Consider the following 19,729-nt stretch of genomic DNA (forward strand, 5'->3'; position numbering starts at 1 on the left):
TTTGTACAATTACTTGTCAAAAAAGATCAAGGTTGACCAGTGTTCATAGTTGTTCTTCATCAATCTTTGAGTTCGTAGCAAGTTCGTTTTTGATTCGGGTTCATCTTGTAGCAATTGTTCTTCAAGATTCAAGCTTTTATTATGACATAGTGGTCACAAGCTTCGTTGCTACAAGTCTTCGAGATTTAGAAATCCATTCAAGAAAGTAGATATGTTTTTCATCAAAATCTACATATGAACCACTAATCAAGCAGTTCATCTAATGGGCATGGTCTATTGAAATTGGTGGAAGGATCTCATCCATGTCCTCCAAACTATGGCAGAAGTTAGATCTTTGTTGTTATCTGCTGAATGTGAAATAGAACTCAAGCACAAATCATCACCCTTGACACAACTCACTGCTGGATGGGACTAATTTAGTCCCATCCAAAACCTCATCGAAGCTCAGAGAAATAGGAGCGGTTCTCTCGCTGAGGGTGAATGTGGCCCCAACATTCCTACAAATCAAAGTATCATGACGAATTAGGGCTACATTTTTGTTCAAGTACGATGTAAAAAATCAGAGAAACCTAAAACGTGGAATTAAACTTACTCGTTGACGCTCTCTTATTCCCATCCAAAACCTCATAGAAGGTTAGAGAAATAGGAACGGTTCTCTCACTAAGGGTGAATGTGGCCCCAACATTCCTACAAATCAAAGTATCATGACAAATTAGGGCTACATTTTTGTACAAGTTCGATGTAAAAAAATCAGAGAAACCTAAACACATGGAATTAAACTTACTCGTTGACGCCTTCATTAGTCCCATCCAAAACCTCATCGAAGCTTAGAGAAATAGGAACGGTTCTCTCACTAAGGGTGAATGTGGCCCCAACATTCCTACAAATCAAAGTATCATGATTAATTAGGGCTACATTTTTGTACAAATTTGACGTAAAAAATCAAAGAAACTTAAAACGTGGAATTAAACTTACTCGTTGATGCCTCCATTAGTCTAATCCAAAACTCATCGAAACTTAGATAAATAGGAACGATTCTCTCACTGAGGGTGAATGTGGCCCTTTCTTTCAACCCGAGATCTCGAAGAACTTCGCGGTTTTGATGAAAAAAACTGAGGGAAAACTCTTTGGAAGGATCGAGATTCAACACCTGTTGAATCCCACTCCTCATATCTTCCACGGTGTTGGTGTATGACTCGATCACGAAAAGTTTGCGCTCTTCTTCTCCTTCCTTTCAAATCAGCATAATCTCCATTGCTAAAAGCCCTAACTCTCTGTCTCTCTCTCTCTGTCTCTCTCTCTCTGTCTCTCTCTCTCTCTCTCTCTCTGTATGAATGAATGAGGTGAATCATTCACTGGAGCTGTGTATTCATGGCAACTCCTTTAAGTCCCCAAATTCTGACACGTGCCACACGACACCTTTTTTTATTTATTTTTTATTTTACACTTAGTTTGAACACTTTTATAAAAGCTATTTGAGTTCACTACGCATAAACTTTAATCAATGGCTATATATGCTACAATAAGATATAATTGTTGAAGATCAATAGTAATTAAGAGTAGTTATCAAAACAATAGCTATTAAGAGATATATACAGACACATTTTGGAAGCAAAATTTTCATATATGTTACCAAATCTATTAATAGGAACTCCAGTTGTCTAGATAATTGATGAGCATTGACGATTCATATCGGTGCTTATGGCATGGGTAGTTTGTGCTGGTAGATATGAGTTGTCGTTGCTCGTCAATTGTCAAGTTACAAAGAGTGACTTCACGTTCCCACTGTAGAACAAGTGTTATCTATCAATCACATATCAACATCTCAACCGTTCAATTCTTAGAACTCCATGAATAAATCACTTATGCAAATTTTTTGCTAAATTGATATCTGTGAGGATATCGAACTTGATTAAATCAATGCACGAACCAAATTTGTCTAACTGAATCATTCATGTTTATAATTGTAAATCACATTTATTGTCTTAATGATTATCAATTTGGTTGAAAATTTGCAGAGGTGATCTACTCATATAGACCTAAAAGTTTAACGGTGGAGATGTGGATCCTTTTTTTTTTTTGCCAGTTTAAGGGATTTCTTATGGGACCAACTTTTCGATCGCATTTTGGCATCTTAACTGTTCATTTTTTAGGTCTTAATGTATAGATCACTTCTGCTAATTTTCATTCAAATTGATGACTGTTATGATATCGAATTTGATTAAATCAATACACTAACCAAATCTATCCAATCTAAACTATTCATGTTTATAATTGTAAATCACACTTATTGGTGCCTTAATAATTATTAATTTAGCTGAAAATTTGGAAATGTGATCGAAAATGAGCGGTGCAGATGTCAATATGTGATCGAAAAATGAGTCTAATGAGTGATCTCTTAAAATGGCCAAAAAATGGGATCCCTCACTAGACGGGCGCTGTATATATATGATTAACTAGTCTATGTCGGCATCTCATCCTTTCAGTTTTTAGATCTATATGAGTATATCACTTATGCAAATTTTCATCCAAATCGATAATCATTAAGATATTCATAACTGTGATTGACAATTATAAAAATGTTCAGGTTGGACAGATTTGGTTCGACCATTGATTTAATTTAGTTTGATACTTTCACGATTATAAATTTAGCTGAAAATTTGTAAAAGTGATCTACACATTGAGATCTAAAAACAGAACAGTCGAGATGCCGAAATGTGATCGGAAAAAGGTCCCACAAGGAATCCTTTAAACCGACAAAAAAAATGATCCCTTAGTGGAAAGGCCTTGTGTCTATGAATTATATATATACAAGGCCCTTCTAGCGAGAGATCCCTCATATCTTTTCGTTTGGATTGCATATTAGACCCACTAAAAGGGCTATATATATATTAGACCAACTTTTCTATCACATATCGGCATCTCGATCGTTCTGTTTTTAGGTCTATATGAGCATATTATTTCTGCAAATTTTCAGCCAAATTGATGATCGTTAGGGTATTCACAACTGTGATCTAGACTTATAAGCATGAACAATTCAAATTGGACATACTCAGTTTGTGATCTAGACTTATAAGCATGAACAATTCAAATTGGACATACTCAGTTTGTTCATTGATTTAATCTAGTTTGATACCTTAACGAACATGAATTTGGCTGAAAATTTGCAGAAGTGATATATACATTAAGGCCTAAAAACTGAATGGTCAACCGAAATGAAATTTTAGTTCATCAATCGACCTACACACAAAAGATGCTTAGGCGTTTTAATGAAGAGAAAGCCAAGCCTAGTAGCACTTCCATAATTGTTCAAAGTCTTGATCTCGAAAAAGACCAATTTCGTCCCAAAGAAGATGACGAAGATGTGCTAGAGGCCGAAGTGCCCTATCTAAGTGAAATAGCCACATTATTATACTGAGCACAATCCACAATATCAGATATCTCATTCATGATGAACTTGTTGGCTAGATATAACTGTGGCAACGCGTCACCATTAGACTATCGTAAAGAACACGTTTTGATATTTAAAAGGTACGATAAATATGTGAATACTTTATCGCTACAGAGAGAGAATAGATATTGATTGTTATGTGATGGAATCAGACTCCACATATAGAAGTACCGCAGGGCGGAATTCCCCCACTGCCGGTAGAACCATCGGCAAGTGTGTCACTGCCGCCACCTCCCTCCATCGAAGAGGGGATCTAAAAGATGAATGATTTCGGTTGCTGAATCATTATGTGGTTGTTGAAGTGAGGATGAGTGTATTTTTAAGGTAAGGTTAACCGTAGGGAAGAAATCCTGAATAAATTAATGGAACGTTGGAAATTAAATAGGGGGGATCAACATAAGAGTTTGTAAAGAATATAGAGATGATAATAGGGACCTCTGTATATAAATGATTACAATTACAATCTTCTTGAAGTACAAGCAAAGAATGAATCCTATTCATAAATAGGATATCTACAGGAATATACTTATATGACAATTAGGCTAAGTAACCTTGTATGGACTATGAACCCTAGGCACATAAATACTAGATTTCCAGCAAAAGCTTCTTATATTTTGATGTTTTTTATTTAGGATTAATTTCAGTTTACCCCCCTGAGGTTTGGGGGTGTCATCATTTCACTCCCTCCCCCGACTCTCAATTTCACTTTTTTACCCCTTGAACTTTCCAATGTTTGTCTTCTGTGCCCAATGTCTCATTTTCTGTCCAAATTGGACGTTAAGTCCGATAATGGGGCCCACTTGAGGATTAAAATGGTCATTTCAAGACAAAAAAAAGAAGAAGATTAATTTCAGTTTATCCCCCTGACGATTATGTCAAAGTAAATCAAGCAACGACTTAAATTTCAAACATATTAGGTGCACCCGAATTTACTAAGGCCACCCAATATGTTATTTTCCTTCCCTTACTTATTATCAATTAACAGCATACACAAACAAACCACTTACCTATTCACATCTTTTACCAATTCACTGGAATAACAACAATCTAATTCACCAACCTCAGCAAGGTTCCGATTCACATCAAACACACAACATAGCGACCAATTTCAGTCCAAAATGACGATACCCATAACAGATTCCTCACAATTCCATCACAATTCCAACTTCCTCAAAATTAAACTCAACTCACACAAAACCAGGATAATCTGATTTCAACCATACCAACCAACTCAGTTCATTAACAATGTAACAACAGTCGAAATTCACCAAAACCATATGTAACTCAACTCACCTTATTTCGATCTCGGAACCAAATGTTTTTAAGAAACTTGAATAACGATGAACTGAGGATTCAACAACACCCACCTAGAAATTTCCAGACTTTAGCTCTCAATGGAAGTTAGGCCTCGCCTAGAGAAGCAGTCAAACCAGAAACCAAGCCCAGAAAGGCCGGGGAAGTCGCCGACATTAGTGATTGCGTCGAAGCCGAGAGGAACCCAGAAACGAAATTGTCAAAACTTGATCAAATTCAAAATCTAATTGTACAGGCTTGTAGAGTATGACGAGGAGATAAGATTTCATACCAAATGCAGCCCAGAAGGTGGCCGGAGTCGTCGAAACTCGCGGAAATCACCGCAGAAGTCTCGGAGCTTCCAGTCGTCGATTCTCCGTTCACCGTCGATGCATGTACTATCCAAGACCGTAGTGACGTAGGCGACGGTGAGACAAGGCTATTGCTGTGGTCCGCCTCGAAGAGGTGGCTGGAGGACGGCGTTCTGGTCGGATTTCTTCCTCGGGTCAGCGACGCGTTTTTGGGTCAGAACCTTCGAGCTTCTCTCGCGTTTTCTAGATCGATTTGATCTGGTCCCCCTCCCTTTAAAGTGAAATCAACGGCCCATATCAGTAGGTGGAGAAAATGAAATTAATCCTATTTTTTTGTCTTGAAATGACCATTTTAGCCCTCAAAGTGGGCCCCATTATCGGACTTAACGTTCAATTTGGACTGAAAATGAGACATTGGGCACGGAAGACAAAAATTGAAAAGTTCAGGGGGAAAAAGTGAAATTAATCCTTTTATTTATTTGGTTGAGAACAAGGGTAAGAGGAGAAGGGAAAACTAGCTAGGGTTTAGAAATACAAGATGGTGGACAGGGTCAGTGCATTGCCCGATGACATCCTTGTTAGTTTAGTGTCCCGCTTGCCGCTAAAGGAAGCAGTAGCTACCAGTGTCCTTTCTAGGCGATGGCAGAATGTGGGACTGTCTACTATGAACCTTAGGTTTGATGCTGTTGACGGCTCAACTGACAATAATTTCCGCCACTACCCTTGGAAACTAAAAGAAGCTATAGAGTACTGGAAGCGCTGGAAATACATCGATTGGGTGAATCGTGTGGTGCAACAGTATAGAGGGAAACATATAGAAGAATTCAGGATCAGCCTCCCTTTAGATAGTCGCTTTTCAAGTTCCATTAATGAATGGATTCAATTTGCAATGGAAAAGAGTGTCGAAAGGCTTGAGTTGGATTTTGATCTAGCAGTTTCTACTAGATTTGAAGATTATACATTTCCCCACAAACTTTTGGGGATCTGCTTTCCAAGTCTGGGCTGTTGTGGATACAATATTGGTTTCAAGTCCCTCAAAGTTCTTCAGATCCGACATGTTGGCGTGACTGGAGAAGTTCTCGAGTATTTCCTGTCCAACTGTCCATTACTCGAGAGATTATCAGTCACTTGCGCAAAAGGTTTGGTTAATTTAAGAGTTGTTGGTTCATCGATTGCGTTGAAGTATTTGGTGATACAAAATTGTCATAACCTGGAAAGCATTGAAATCAGAGACGTAAACATCGTTTCATTTATTTATTGTGGATATCGTTCAACAAATATCAGTAACGTACCATTGCTTTCTGAGGTAACCGTTTCTAATCGGTGTTGTCCAAAGGATTTTATAAGGGTTGTGTTGAACCAACTTTCCTGCTGTCTTTCCAACATAGAGATTCTGAAGCTGCATCTCCAGCTGGGAGCGGTTAGTATATGTTGTCATAATGTGCCAGTTTTCTTTTATCCTCTTTGGGTTACGTAGTTTCTTACTCTGTTCGTTTGGTTTTCAGGGCCACAATGAGAATCCTGTATTGCCTCTATTTGCAAATCTGAAGCATTTGGAATTACTAGTTGTAGCAAATTATTATAAGGCACTTCATCATTTAAATAGCTTCCTCAAGGCATCTCCTTACTTGCAGAGACTCGTATTGAAGGTATGTATGATACTTGGTAGAATACACATTAAAACTTGGTAGTTGTAATTTTATGCTCATCCTTGCCGGATTTGAAGAAACAAAATTATAAACAGAAAACAGAAGTTAAATTTTCTGTGGTATTGATAAACTATGCTGATAGAATTAATGTATGTCCTTATGCAGTTGCAGCTGTATTCGGAGAGAGCATGCATGGGAATGGGAGAAATTGAGAAAGCAGCTGATTGCCCCCATAATCACCTCAAGGTAGTAGAAATAGTTGGCTATCGAGCTCATAAATCTGGTGTTGAACTTGTCATGCACTTAATAAAGAATGGTCTTGGACTGGAGAAAATTGTGATTGATCCTGTACGGACATGGAGACACCCTAATGGAGCTGATAAGCCACATACAGAACTCGATGAAGAAGTGAAGGCAAGAGATCATGCTAAGCAATACCTTGAAGCAAAAATGCCTTCAACTGTAGAATTTGTGTGCCTGTAGTATGTCCATGTGGTCTAGAATTGGCTTTGTATGTATGATGAATAATCAGACATGCATGTCGCGTACTTGAATGATCGAGTTGAGTCGTTTCGGCGAAGAAAATTTATTGCTAATCATGTTCTGCCCTTCTGTTTTTATTCATTATACCACCTGTTGTTTTTACACCACATGATCCGAGCCCTTTTAGCATGAAATTGTTATACACCTCTTTGTCCCATGTGTATGGCAGTTTACTGGTAAAATGGTAAAAGGAATTGGTTTCCTATCACAAATAGGAAACCTCCTAATCAGAGGAAACTTGGCAGACCTATACTTCATTTTGCGGCATCTCTGTTTCATTCTCCCCTTTTGAACTTCTAAACCCACGGCCAGCCTTTCAATATGAGGTTTTTGCGTCCTTCTCTGTTTTTATTTGAAACCTTTGTTGGAAATTGCATATATTTATGTCCCACGTATATATAAAAGTCTGGGATTTTGTTAGCTAAGTTAGACTGACCTCACTAAGTAGTTTTGAGCATTGAAAGCGAGCAATGTTTATATTTTTCTGGTAATGGCGTAGTGAAGACATGCGAATGTATGATTATTCATTTTTCTCATCAAAAAATAAAGAGAATGAAATTTAAAATCGTTATGTTGTACGTATTATGCCATAATGTATTGTTTTCCACTAAATTTATCGTTAGATATATGTAATAACTGAAGATTATATATATCTATATACTTGTGTCTATTTATTATTATTCTTATTATTATTTTTTCTTTATCTTCGTATTTTTATTTTTTACACTTAGTTTGAACACTTGTATAAAAGCTATGTGAATTCACTACACCCAAACTTTAATCAATGGCTATAATAAGATATATGTAGCGAAGATCAATAGTAATTAAGAGATAGTTATCGAAACAATAGCTATTAAGAGATATACACGACACATTTTGGGAAGCAAAACTTTGACCAGGCTACATACACGCTCAACTGAGTGTATGTGTTAGCCACACTCAGCCATGTATTACCAAATATCTATTTATAGGAACCCCAGTCTAGATAATTGATGAGCATCGACAATTCATATTGGTGCTTATGCTAGTAGATATGAGTTGTCGTTGCTCGTCAATTGTCAACTTACAAAGAGAGACTTCGAACTCTCTTCCTCTCTCTCTCGACCGATCGAAAAAGATGATTTTTCTGTACCGTAAAACATGATGTTGACCAACAATGACTGACCCTTAAGAGCACGACAGCAAGAAGTCACTAATATAACAAATGTTCACATGCTCATTTCGGTAATGGCACAACTATAAAAGAAAGGATGCAACCTAAAACTCATAAAATAAAGTAGAAGATTCTCAAACCGTAATCCAGATGCTCCCCCTAATGTTAGAGAATGGAGCTGAAAACTCAGATTTCTGACTCCATTACATATTTACTCGGACGGTCGAACCATATCCCTACAAGAAAGACCATAATTAGCAAAAGGTGATGGGTCATAAGTTCTATATGGCTTAAGGCACTGAGCATGAGCAATAAGCTCCACAACGGAAGCAAAAACTAAGCTGGACAATCCACAACCGGCATCGGAGACGGGACCACCACGGCCACTTTGACAGCAACATCGCCGTCACTTTGAAGAAGAAAAGCATCTTGAGAAGGAAGAGTATCGAGAGCTGGTCTCAGGGTTTACAAGTTCAAAAGAAAAAAAGATGCCGCAGAACCAAGTATAGGTCTGGCAAATCTCTTTTCTGATTAGGAGACCAATTCCTGTTACCATTTACCAGTAAACTGCCATACAGATGGGACAAAGAGGTGTGCAACAATTTTATTGCTAAAAGGACTCAGATCATGTGGTGTAAAAACAGCAAGTGGTAAAATGAATAAAAACACAAGTGCAGAACAAGATGAGCAATGAATTTTCTTCGCCAAAACAACTCATCTTATTTAAGGACATGACATGTCTGATTATTCATCATACATACAAAGCCAATTCTAGACCACATGGACATACTACAGGCACACAAATTCTACAGTTGAAGGCATTTTTGCTTCAAGGTATTGCTTAGCATGGTCTCTAGCCTTGACTTCTTTATCGAGGTCTGTATCTGGCCTATCAACTCCATGAGGATATTGCCATGTCCGTACAGGATCAATCACAATTTTCTCCAGTGCAAGGACATTCTTTATTAAGTGCATGACATGTTCAACACCAGATGTATGAGCTCGATAGCCAACTATTTCTACTACCTTGAGGTGATTATGGGGGCAATCAGCTGCTTTCTCAATTTCTCCAAGTTCCATGCGTGCTGGACCCCCCAGATACAGCTGCAACTGCACGAGGACATACATCAATTCTGTTAGCATATTTTATCAATACCACAGAAAATCTAACTTCTGTTTTCTGTTTTTGATTTTGTTTCTTCAAATTCAGCAACGATGAGCATAAAATTACAACAAGTTTTACCGCGTAATCTACCAAGTACCATACATACCTTCAATACGAGTCTCTGCAAGTAAGGAGATGCCTTCAGGAAGTTATTTAAATGATGAAGTGCCCTAAATAATTTGCTGCAACTAGTAATTCCAAATGCTTCAGATTGGCTAATAAAGGCAATGCAGGATGCTCATTGTAGGCCTGAAAGCCAAACAAACAAAAAGTAAGAAACTACGTAACCGAAAGAGGATAAATGAAAATTGACACATAATATCCACATATACTAACCGCTCCCTGGATATGCAGCTTCAGAATCACTATGTTGGAAAGACAGCAGGAAAGTTGGGTGAAGACAACCCTTACAAAATCCTTTTGACAATACTCCTTAGAAACGGTTACCTCAGAAAGCAATGGTACGTTACTGATAAGCAGGTTTGTTGAATGATATCCACAATAAATAAATGAAACGATGTTTACGTCTCTGATTTCAATGCTTTCCAGGTTATCACAATCTTGTATCACTAAATACTTCAACGCAATTGACGAACCAACAACTCTTAAATTAACCAAATGTTCTGTGGAATCCACTGATAACCTCTCGAGTAATGGGCAGTTCGCCAAGAAATCCTCGAGAACTTCTCCAGTCACACCAACATGTCGGATCTGAAGAACTTTGAGGGACTTGAAACCAATATTGTATCCACAACAGCCCAGACTTGGAGTGCAGATCCCCAAAAGTTTGTGGGGAAATGTATAATCTTCAAATCTAATAAAAACTTCTGGATAAAAATCCAATTCAAGCATTTCAACACTGTTTTCCAGTGCAAATTGAATCCATTCATTAATGGAACTTGAAAAGCGACAATCTAAACAGAAGCTAATCCTGAATTCTTCTATATGTTCGCCTCTATGCTGTTGCACCACATGATTCACCCAATTGATGTAATTCCAGCTCTCCTGCTCTTTAAATTCTTTTGGTTGGCGAAAGTAGTGGCGTAAATTATTGTCAATTGAGAAGTCAACAGCATCAAACCTAAGGGTCATAGTAGACAGTCCCACATTCTGCCATCGCCTAGAAAGGACACTGGTAGCTACTGCTTCCTTTAGCGGCAAGCGGGACACTAAACTAACAAGAATGTCATCGGGCAATGCACTGACGCTGTCCATCATGTTGTATTCAACCCTACTTTTCCTTCTCCTCTTGCCCTTGTTCTCAACCTAATAAATAAAAAACATCAAAATTTAAGAACAAGGAGCTTTAATGGCTAATCCCCACTATTTAATTTCCAACATTCCATTAATTTACTAAGGGTGTCTTCCCTAAAGTTAACCTTACCTTAAAAAACGTACACTCATCCTCACTCCAACAACCACACAATAGATTCAATAACCAGAACCATTCATCTTTTAGATCCCCTCTTTGATGATTACCTCTGCAAAAATTCAGTCATGTTGAAAAACATCCTAATCATCCAAAACGGTGAAACATTACAGACAGATACACACATCTGTGTACTGAAACAATAAAGATTTTAATTAAAAGGCTAAATGGTTCCTCTTTGACTAGTTTTTTGCACAATAATCTTTGAAGGGGGATCTATGAGATGGGTGGTTTTGATCACTAAATTTTGTTTTCTAGTGAGGGTGATTGCATTTTTTCTAAATATGGTTAACCTTAATCGAAAAACAAATTGTCCCCAAAAAAAAAAACACCAGCAATGAGAAGAAAAATAAAATTTAATGGTTGCTTCCCTCAACCTAAAACAATGAGCAAACCAAACCAAATAGTAATCTAACATCAGGGGAAAGGAAAAAAAAAAAAAACAAAGATGCAACCAATTAGATAAATGGGAAATAGAAAAGGTACAAATTCCCAACCAATTACTTATCAGTCAATTGAATTCTCTGCTCTTAGATACCTGGGAAATACATACATGAAATTCTCAATCTAAAACTAAAGCAGTTAGTTATCTGGAAACTATATTCTACTCAACTAACATGCTGTGAAAATAAGAAGATGCAATTTTTAATCTTTCAAATGAAAATATGTCAAATTCCAACAAATTACTTTGTCTGGAACCAGAGTTGTATGCATGCAATTTCAATCTGGGCAATAAGAAAGATGCAAACTTTGTCTGGAAACAGAGTTGTATGCATGCAATTTCAATCTGGGTAATCAGAAAGATGCAAACTTTGTCTGGAAACAGAGTTGTACGCATGCAATTTCAATCTGGGTAATCAGAAAGATGCAAACTTTAGACCATTAAAGGCTCTGGAAACTAAAATTTTGATAGTTTTAGATAAAAATCTCAATGTGGAAATAAAAACGTATTCAAATAATTCAAATTCTGGTGTAAGAGTGTTTACTTCGTTCTCCACAGATTGAAAGGTTGCTCTTCTCTTCTTCATTGATTATATCTGGGCTTGGGTTTCCCAGTTTCCCTGTTACACTTGTCTGAGCTAAAGGGAAAACAGAGAGGTTTGTCTTTATTTATAGCCAATTTTTCTTTTTTAATAATTATTATTAGTATTATTTTTTGATTGGGATTTCTTTTTATTATTGAAAATTAGAAGATTTTTTTTTCTGAGAGAAAATTAAAAGAATTAAATTCCTAATTGTAATATAAAATCAACACTTTTTCCAATTCCTAATTGGATTGAATTTTTTTTAATATCTGATTTTTTAAAATAAATATTTATTTAAGTAAGGGAAAAGTAACTAAACGAGTAATATTTGGTTTTCAACTGTTGCTGGCTTTGATCAGATGAAAACCAAATATTATTCGTTTAGTTACTTTTTGCTTACTTAAATAAATATCCATTTAAAAAAATCAGATGTTAGAAAAAATTCATTGCAATTGCCAATTGGAATACACTCATTGTCACATATGTTTCATTTAATGTAAGATTACAAGAAAACGTAATCTTACATTGAATGAAACATCTCGTAGATATATAAAAGAATAAACCCTATTACAATTGAAACAAATTAGTAAAGTTTGGACTAGACACATATTCTAAGTATCCTAAAGCACATTTTAATTAATTTAAAAAAGAAATCTTTTATTTGCTAATCAAGGAACTAGGGATCCTAATGGGGTGGGGGTGCTTAAAAGTCTAGGAAAAAAAAAAAATCTACATAATGGGGGATACAAGTTGGAAAAATAAGGGTGCAATAGTCTGATTGCGGATATATTTAATCCAATACTACAAAATCTAATATGTTAACGTGAAGACGAAAAGGAAGCTGTGTTCTAATGTCCAATGTAGGCTAAGAGCTGCAACAAAGTTGAGAACAATGAACCGAAATATGTGGCGGGAGTCAATAAATTGTGTCGACACCAAATCACTAAAATGGTGTTATCCACTCAAGTATCTCAACATTCTTTCCTACTGCTACACAGAAAACAACATTCTAGTCTTCACAAGAAGAGCTTTTTCTTCTCTCGCGGTTCCTGTTAGGAATTTGACCTAAAATTCCTTTTGCGGAAGTAGACAAGTGCAAAACAATATAGATAAACGATCGAGAAAACAAACACGAACTTGTTAACGAGGTTCAGCAAAGAACTTTGCCTACTTCCCCGAGCTGCTTGGGTTTCACTATAGAAGAAGAAGAATACACGAACAAGAATACAATAATCTCTCACAAGAAGTTATCACCAACTCTCAAGACCTCACTTGCTCTCTCTGTTTAATGCTTCAAAGACTTGATCTACTACTACAACTTATTCCCTTATTTATAGATATCTAACTAGACCCTATAAGACATTGGAAACCTATTCCCAATAGACATAGAAACCATTACCAAGTAGGATTATGTAAGCAGGTAGGAAACAATCAAAACTCCTCTTTGATCAAGGATTAACAAATCCTTATCCTATGTGGAATCGGATCCACACACCCAACAATCTTCCACTTGGAGCCGATTACGCTAGTAGCTAACATTCTTCAATACTCTTCAATCATAGCCAACACAAAACCCATTATCACAGCCAACATCTCCTTCTTCAAACTTGGTGACCAACTGAAGCCAAGCATAGCTTCAGTTTACTTATTGACACAGACTTAGTCAACATATCAGCAGGATTCTCACTTCCTTGAATCTTCAACAATTGCAGCACTTCAGTTTCCACAAGTTCTCGTATGTAGTGATACTTCATAGGAATGTGTTTAGTCCTTGAATGAAAAGCAGGGTTCTTTGCCAAGTGAATTGCACTTTGACTATCAATGTGCAATGCACAATTCTCTTGTTTTTTACCCAATTCCTCCAACAAACCCTTTAGCCACACCATCTCCTTACCAGCCTCTGAGACTGCTACATACTCGGACTCTGTTGTAGATAGGGCCACTTTCCCTTGCAAATTTGAGACCCAAGATACGGCAGCACCACCGGCAGTATACACATAACTAGTAGTACTCCGACAAGTATCATGATCTCCTGCCAAGTCTGCATCAACATATCCTTGTAGTTCAGCACTACCTCTCTTGAAACAAAGAGACATATCAGTAGTACCCCGAAGATACCTCATGATCCACTTCACAGCCTCCCAATGTTGCTTTCCTGGATTACTCGTGTACCTACTCACAACTCCAACTGCATGAGCAATATCGGGTCTAGTACACACCATAGCATACATTAAGCATCCAACTGCCGATGCATAAGGTACATTCTTCATATATTCTTTCTCTTTTTCGCTGTTGGGTGATTGTTCCTTGGACAATTTAAAGTGAGCCGCCAACGGTGTTCCTACAGCCTTCGATTCATCCATATTGAATCGCTTAAGCACCTTTTCAACATACTCCGCTTGTGAAAGCTTCAGAGTACCAGCCACTTTATCACGGATAATCTTTATACCTAAGATTTTCTTCGCCTCACCTAAATCTTTCATCACGAACTGGTTTGACATCTCTCTCTTCAACTTCTCAATCTCATTGAAGTCTTCCCCAACTATCAACATATCATCCACATACAGTAAAAGAATGATATAAGATTTGTCAAACCTCTTGAAGTAACAACAGTGATCGGATTGACATCTTGTGTAGCCACTCCCACACATGAAAGCATCAAACTTCTTATACTACTGTCTTGGGGCTTGTTTCAAGCCATAAAGGCTCTTTTGCAGTTTGCATACCAAGTCCTCCTTACCAGGTGCTATAAAACTTTGTGGTTGCTTCATGTATATGACCTCCTTCAAATCACCATGAAGAAAAGCAGTCTTGACGTCTAGCTGCTCCAAATACAGACCTTCAGCTTCCACTAAACCAAGCACCACCCGGATTGTGGTATGTTTCACAACCGGCGAAAAGATCTCATAAAAAACAATTCCCTCCTTTTGCTGAAAACCTTTCACAACCAACCTTGCCTTGTAACGTTTGCTCCCATCAACTTCTTGCTTAATTTTGTAAATCCACTTGTTATGCAATGCTTTCTTACCTGTTGGTAACTTAGCTAACTCCCAAGTATTGTTGGACATGAGAGAGTCCATCTCATCTTGCATGGCGCCCTTCCACTTAGCAGAATCTTTATGTTGCATTGCCTTATCATAACTCACGGGTTCACCACAGTTAGTTAACAGCAAATAGTTAGCACAAGGCGAGTATCTATCAGCTGGTATTCCTTTAGTACTTCTTGACAATACTCTTGGCACAAAAGGAGGTGTCACTGGCTCATCACTAGGAACTTGTTCTTCAGGTTGTGCAACCTCAGGAGCTTCTTGTTGTTGTCGTTCCTCCCCATGATTTCCCTTAGACACATCTTCATTGGACAATTCTTCCAACCTTGCAAACTGTCGATCTTTTCTTGCAGGACTTTTAGGCTCTGCTGCTTGCCTATTTTTGTACATCACCTCTTCATTAAAGATGACATTCCTACTCCTTACAACTTTCTTATTCTGCATATCCCAAAACCTATAGCCAAGCTCGTCACCGCCATAGCCTATGAATATGCACTTTTGAGACTTGGGATCCAACTTGCTTCTCGCACTGGACTCAATGTGAACATATGCCACGCAACCAAACACTCTTAAATGCGATAGGCCTATCTCTTTTCCACTCCATTTTTCCTCAGGTAGGAGATGATTCAATGGTACGGATGGTCCACGATTAATTAAATAAGCAGCAGTATTAACCGCATCAGCCCAAAACATGTCTGGCAATCCTGCGTGTATCCTCATACTCCTTGCGCGCTCATTCAGAGTCCTATTCATGCGTTCATCCACTCTATTATGCTGTGGAGTTCCGGGAATTGTCTTCTCCATCCTAATCCCATTCTCTGCACAATTCTCTTTGAAATCATTACCACAGTATTCACCTCCATTATCCGACCTCAGACATTTGATCTTCGACCCGGTCTCATTCTCTACGATCGCCTTCCACTTCTTGAAAGTATCAAATACTTCCCATTTATTTTTCAAGAAATAAACCCATACTTTCCTTGTGGAGTCATCAATATAAGTCACATAGTACTTTGAGTCACCTAACGAAAGCTCCGGTGCAGGTCCCCACACGTCAGTATGAACCAACTCTAGTTTTGTATCTTTTGGTGCCTTGCCACCCTTTGAGAAACTAACAACCTTTTGCTTCCCAAATATGCAGTCTTCACAAAGCCCAATCTTCACTGAGTCCACACCATGTAGTTTACCCTTCGACTGAAGTACACCCATACCTTTCTCACTGATGTGCCCAAGTCTATGATGCCATAAGTATGCATTTTCATTTTTCTCAACGATCGTAGTGCCTTCATTGTTCTCAACAATAGCAACAATATTCAAGGTCGTATAAAGTGTTTCTGTCTTAATTCCACAAGCTAACACCATAGCTCCTTTACACACCTTCCACGTACCTTTCTCAAAGGTAGTGCGACATCCTTCATCATCCAACTGACCCACAGAGATCAAATTCCTCTTCAACCGCGGTATGTGTCTAACATTGGTCAAGGTCCATGTTCCACCATTTGTCAGCGAAATATTCACATCACCCCTTCCCACAATCTCCAAGGCGCCACCATCAGCAAGAAACACTTTACCAAAATTACCACGTCGGTAATTCACCATGAGCTCTTGTTGTGAAGTTGAGTGAAATGACGCTCCAGAGTCTATGATCCACGACTCCAATGGTGCTTCAGTAACGCTTAGTACAAGTGCATCTGAATCAAACTCGGTTGTGTTTGCCATCTTCATTGTCTCCTTCCACTGGTTACAGTCTCTCTTGACATGTCCAGATTTCCCACAATGCCAACACCCATCGGACCACTTTCCTGACTTGGACACTCTTCGACCTTTTCCAGGTGCCCTAGACTTGGACCTTCCACAATTGTTGTTTGAGTTCTTGTTAAACGTTCTACCTCTATTTTCTATAGAGAGCATAGAACTTGAAGGATCTTCAAGGTTATTTTGTCTTCGCGTCTCTTCATTCAGCAGAATGTCACGTACATCATTAAACTTCAGCTTCTTCGTAGTCCCAGCTCCACTACAAATCAAGTTCAAAGTCACATCCCAATCCGAAGGCATGGAAGTCAACAACACCAAAGCTTTGATGTGTTCGTCGAATTTAACATCCACCGATGCTAATTGCTCGATAATATCACCAACTATCCCAACTTACTGGCGAACAGATATACCCTTACCCATCTTCAAAGTGAACAGCCGCCTCATCAAGTACAACTGTTGAACGGCATTTGGCTTCTCATACATGTTGGACAAACTATCCATCATCCCCTTCAACGTAGTCTCCTTGATAACAAATCGCCGTACATCATTCGAAAGCGATAGTCGAACGGCTCCAAGGGCCATCCTATCCATCTCGACAAATTCTTCCTCCTTCATATCTTTTGGGAGCTTGCTCTCTAAAGTCTTAGCAAGTTTCTTCATATTCAAGTAGTCCTCAATTTGTGACCTCCATAGGCTAAAGTCATTACCGTCGAACTTATCGACCCTCTTCTCAACGTCTTCTATGCTTATTGTTTCCACTCTAGAGCCTAAGCTCTGATACCACTTTGTGAGGAATTTGACCTAAAATTCCTCTTGTGGAAGTAGACAAGTGCAAAACAATATAGATAAACGATCGAGAAAACAAACACGAACTTGTTAACGAGGTTCAGCAAAGAACTTTGCCTACTTCCCCGGGTTGCTTGGGTTTCACTATAGAAGAAGAAGAATACACGAATAAGAATACAAGAATCTCTCACAAGAAGTTATCACCAACTCTCAAGACCTAACTTGCTCTCTCTGTTTAATGCTTCAAAGACTTGATCTACTACTACAACCTATGCCCTTATTTATAGATATCTAACTAGACCCTATAAGACATTGGAAACCTATTCCCAATAGACATAGAAACCATTACCAAGGAGGATTATGTAAGCAGGTAGGAAACAATCAAAACTCCTCTTTGATCAAGGATTAACAAATCCTTATCCTATATGGAATCGGATCCACACACCCAACAGTTCCCCCGCCCACTTTCTCTAGTATAATGAATGAGCAGGTTGAGTGAGATGTACATGCAACCTGAAATCAGGGGAATTTAACACAAGTCCAAAACTGGGAGATTGAGCAAGTTTGGTTTCTAATCCTAATAAAACCAATCAATAGCTCGTAATCATGTTGGACGACGAGTTTGAATCTCTTCATTAAGAAGTCGTGTCATTAGGCCTCGCCCGACAGTCTGCTGATTGTCACTTAAGATGCTGTACAATGAGTTTAATTCTTCTAGGTTAGCCTTCTTGAACAGGCCTCCGAGTATTGTATCAACCCCACTAGTCAAGAGATTAATGCCGGCGGCCTCATGAGCATTCTTTCCCGTCGTTATCTTATTCAAGTTTTCACCACTTTCTTCAGATTGAGCTTTTTGTGGTATCTGCACTTGAGGTCGGGAGTAGGGACTAGAGTCCCAGTACTCGGAGCAAACACGATTCCTATCCATTGCCTCTATGGCCTGTACGAATAAGAACAAAAATGAAGACTAAAGATTAGCCATGAATATTATCTAGTTTGAAAAGGAGTTTAGAATTACTAATGCCTCAAGTGACAAGAAAGCCAGTTCAAGGCTCAAGCATTGAAGGTTCGAATACTACGCATCCCTCATTGGCAGTCGGGCTACCCAGAGGCAATGAAATGAGTATGTAAATTAAAGCAAGTGCTGTTGAAGGATGTCGACATATTGTGTGCCTCTACAAACTAGGGTTTAGAGTTGTAATAGGAAAGTGTTTTAGGTATTCAATTGTATTCGTATTCTATTACATATTGTGTATCTTGTAACTCCCTATATAAAGGGCTCCTATTATCAATAATAAACACTATTACAATTCTCCTACAACATGTTATCAGCACGAGCCCTAACCCTAGCAGAAAAAAAAAAAAAACCCTAAACACCTAATCTGCCGCAGCCTCCTTGCCAGTCCATCTCACCGGCCTCAGTCCAATCTCCATCTTTCGTGGCGGCCTCCACTCGATCCCATCATTGCAACGGGGTTTTTGGCAATACTTTGTAATTATCAGTTGCCCTGGTAAAATTACCTGTACAATAACTGGTGAAGTAAAACCAAACATTTCAAAGCCATCAAGACTCCCAGGTGGCTGCAAAGGAGGAAGGTTTGGTCTTCCGAACTTATGGTGCCTCGAAATTTCTTGATTGACTCTCTCTCTCACCATTTCCCAGCATCTACCAACTGAATTATGGATGAAACCCTCACCTGGACACTGATCCAAAGAAACCTAATAAAGGAAAATGATAACTTAATTGATCAGATATCACGGATGACTATGAACTTTTGACACCCATTCAAAATTCAAATTCAACTTTAAACAGCTCGATACACAGATATCGTTTCACTATTTCTGGCCAAAAATAGTTTTCAATAATATTTGTGTTTTCAGACTCTTAAGATAATTGTGGTTTTGATGATTGATTTATCCATATGATCATCTTTGTGCAGATGAAAGCACCCAGAAAAGTAGCAGTGGTTATACATATTTCCCAGAAAGCTGACAGGGAAGATGTCAATCACTTCATTTCTTTTCAAAGTTGTATTTTTTTTTCAAAGGCGCTTATTCCGATTATTGTCTGGTTTTAGATTGAATGTGTATGGTTTAACCTTTCTGTTCTAATCCATTTTGG

At 38.2% G+C, this 19,729-nt stretch overlaps 3 protein-coding genes across 4 annotated transcripts; 1 reads left to right on the plus strand and 2 right to left on the minus strand.

The window, feature by feature from the left end:
* The first annotated feature begins 5,593 nt into the window (after positions 1-5,593).
* LOC112192443 (putative FBD-associated F-box protein At5g44940) lies at positions 5,594-7,187 on the plus strand. Its single transcript, XM_024332191.1, has 3 exons — positions 5,594-6,244; positions 6,561-6,704; positions 6,870-7,187. The coding sequence occupies exons 1-3, from the start codon at positions 5,594-5,596 to the stop codon at positions 7,185-7,187; spliced, it is 1,113 nt and encodes a 370-aa protein (XP_024187959.1).
* Positions 7,188-9,084: 1,897 nt separating this feature from the next.
* On the minus strand, positions 9,085-12,069 carry LOC112193042 (putative F-box/FBD/LRR-repeat protein At5g62970). Of its 2 annotated transcripts, XM_024333054.2 has the most exons (5): positions 11,981-12,069; positions 10,950-11,046; positions 9,902-10,831; positions 9,672-9,814; positions 9,085-9,510 (listed from the first exon to the last, which is right to left on the minus strand). In XM_024333054.2, exons 3-4 carry the CDS (start codon positions 10,781-10,783, stop codon positions 9,719-9,721), a joined length of 978 nt encoding a protein of 325 aa, XP_024188822.1. In that variant the 5' UTR covers positions 10,784-10,831; positions 10,950-11,046; positions 11,981-12,069; the 3' UTR covers positions 9,085-9,510; positions 9,672-9,718. The 2 variants fall into 2 exon arrangements, with proteins under 2 accessions (XP_024188822.1, XP_024188821.1); XM_024333053.2 differs by lacking the exon at positions 10,950-11,046 and having other exon boundaries at positions 11,981-12,067.
* A 6,088-nt stretch (positions 12,070-18,157) lies between these two features.
* LOC112193476 (putative lysine-specific demethylase JMJ16) lies at positions 18,158-19,278 on the minus strand. The gene is made up of 2 exons (XM_024333642.2): positions 19,129-19,278; positions 18,158-18,547 (listed from the first exon to the last, which is right to left on the minus strand). The coding sequence occupies exons 1-2, from the start codon at positions 19,261-19,263 to the stop codon at positions 18,212-18,214; spliced, it is 471 nt and encodes a 156-aa protein (XP_024189410.1). The 5' UTR covers positions 19,264-19,278; the 3' UTR covers positions 18,158-18,211.
* Between the last annotated feature and the right edge of the window lie 451 nt (positions 19,279-19,729).

Source organism: Rosa chinensis, chromosome 3 (genome assembly GCF_002994745.2).
Source record: "Rosa chinensis cultivar Old Blush chromosome 3, RchiOBHm-V2, whole genome shotgun sequence".
NCBI lineage: Eukaryota > Viridiplantae > Streptophyta > Magnoliopsida > Rosales > Rosaceae > Rosa > Rosa chinensis.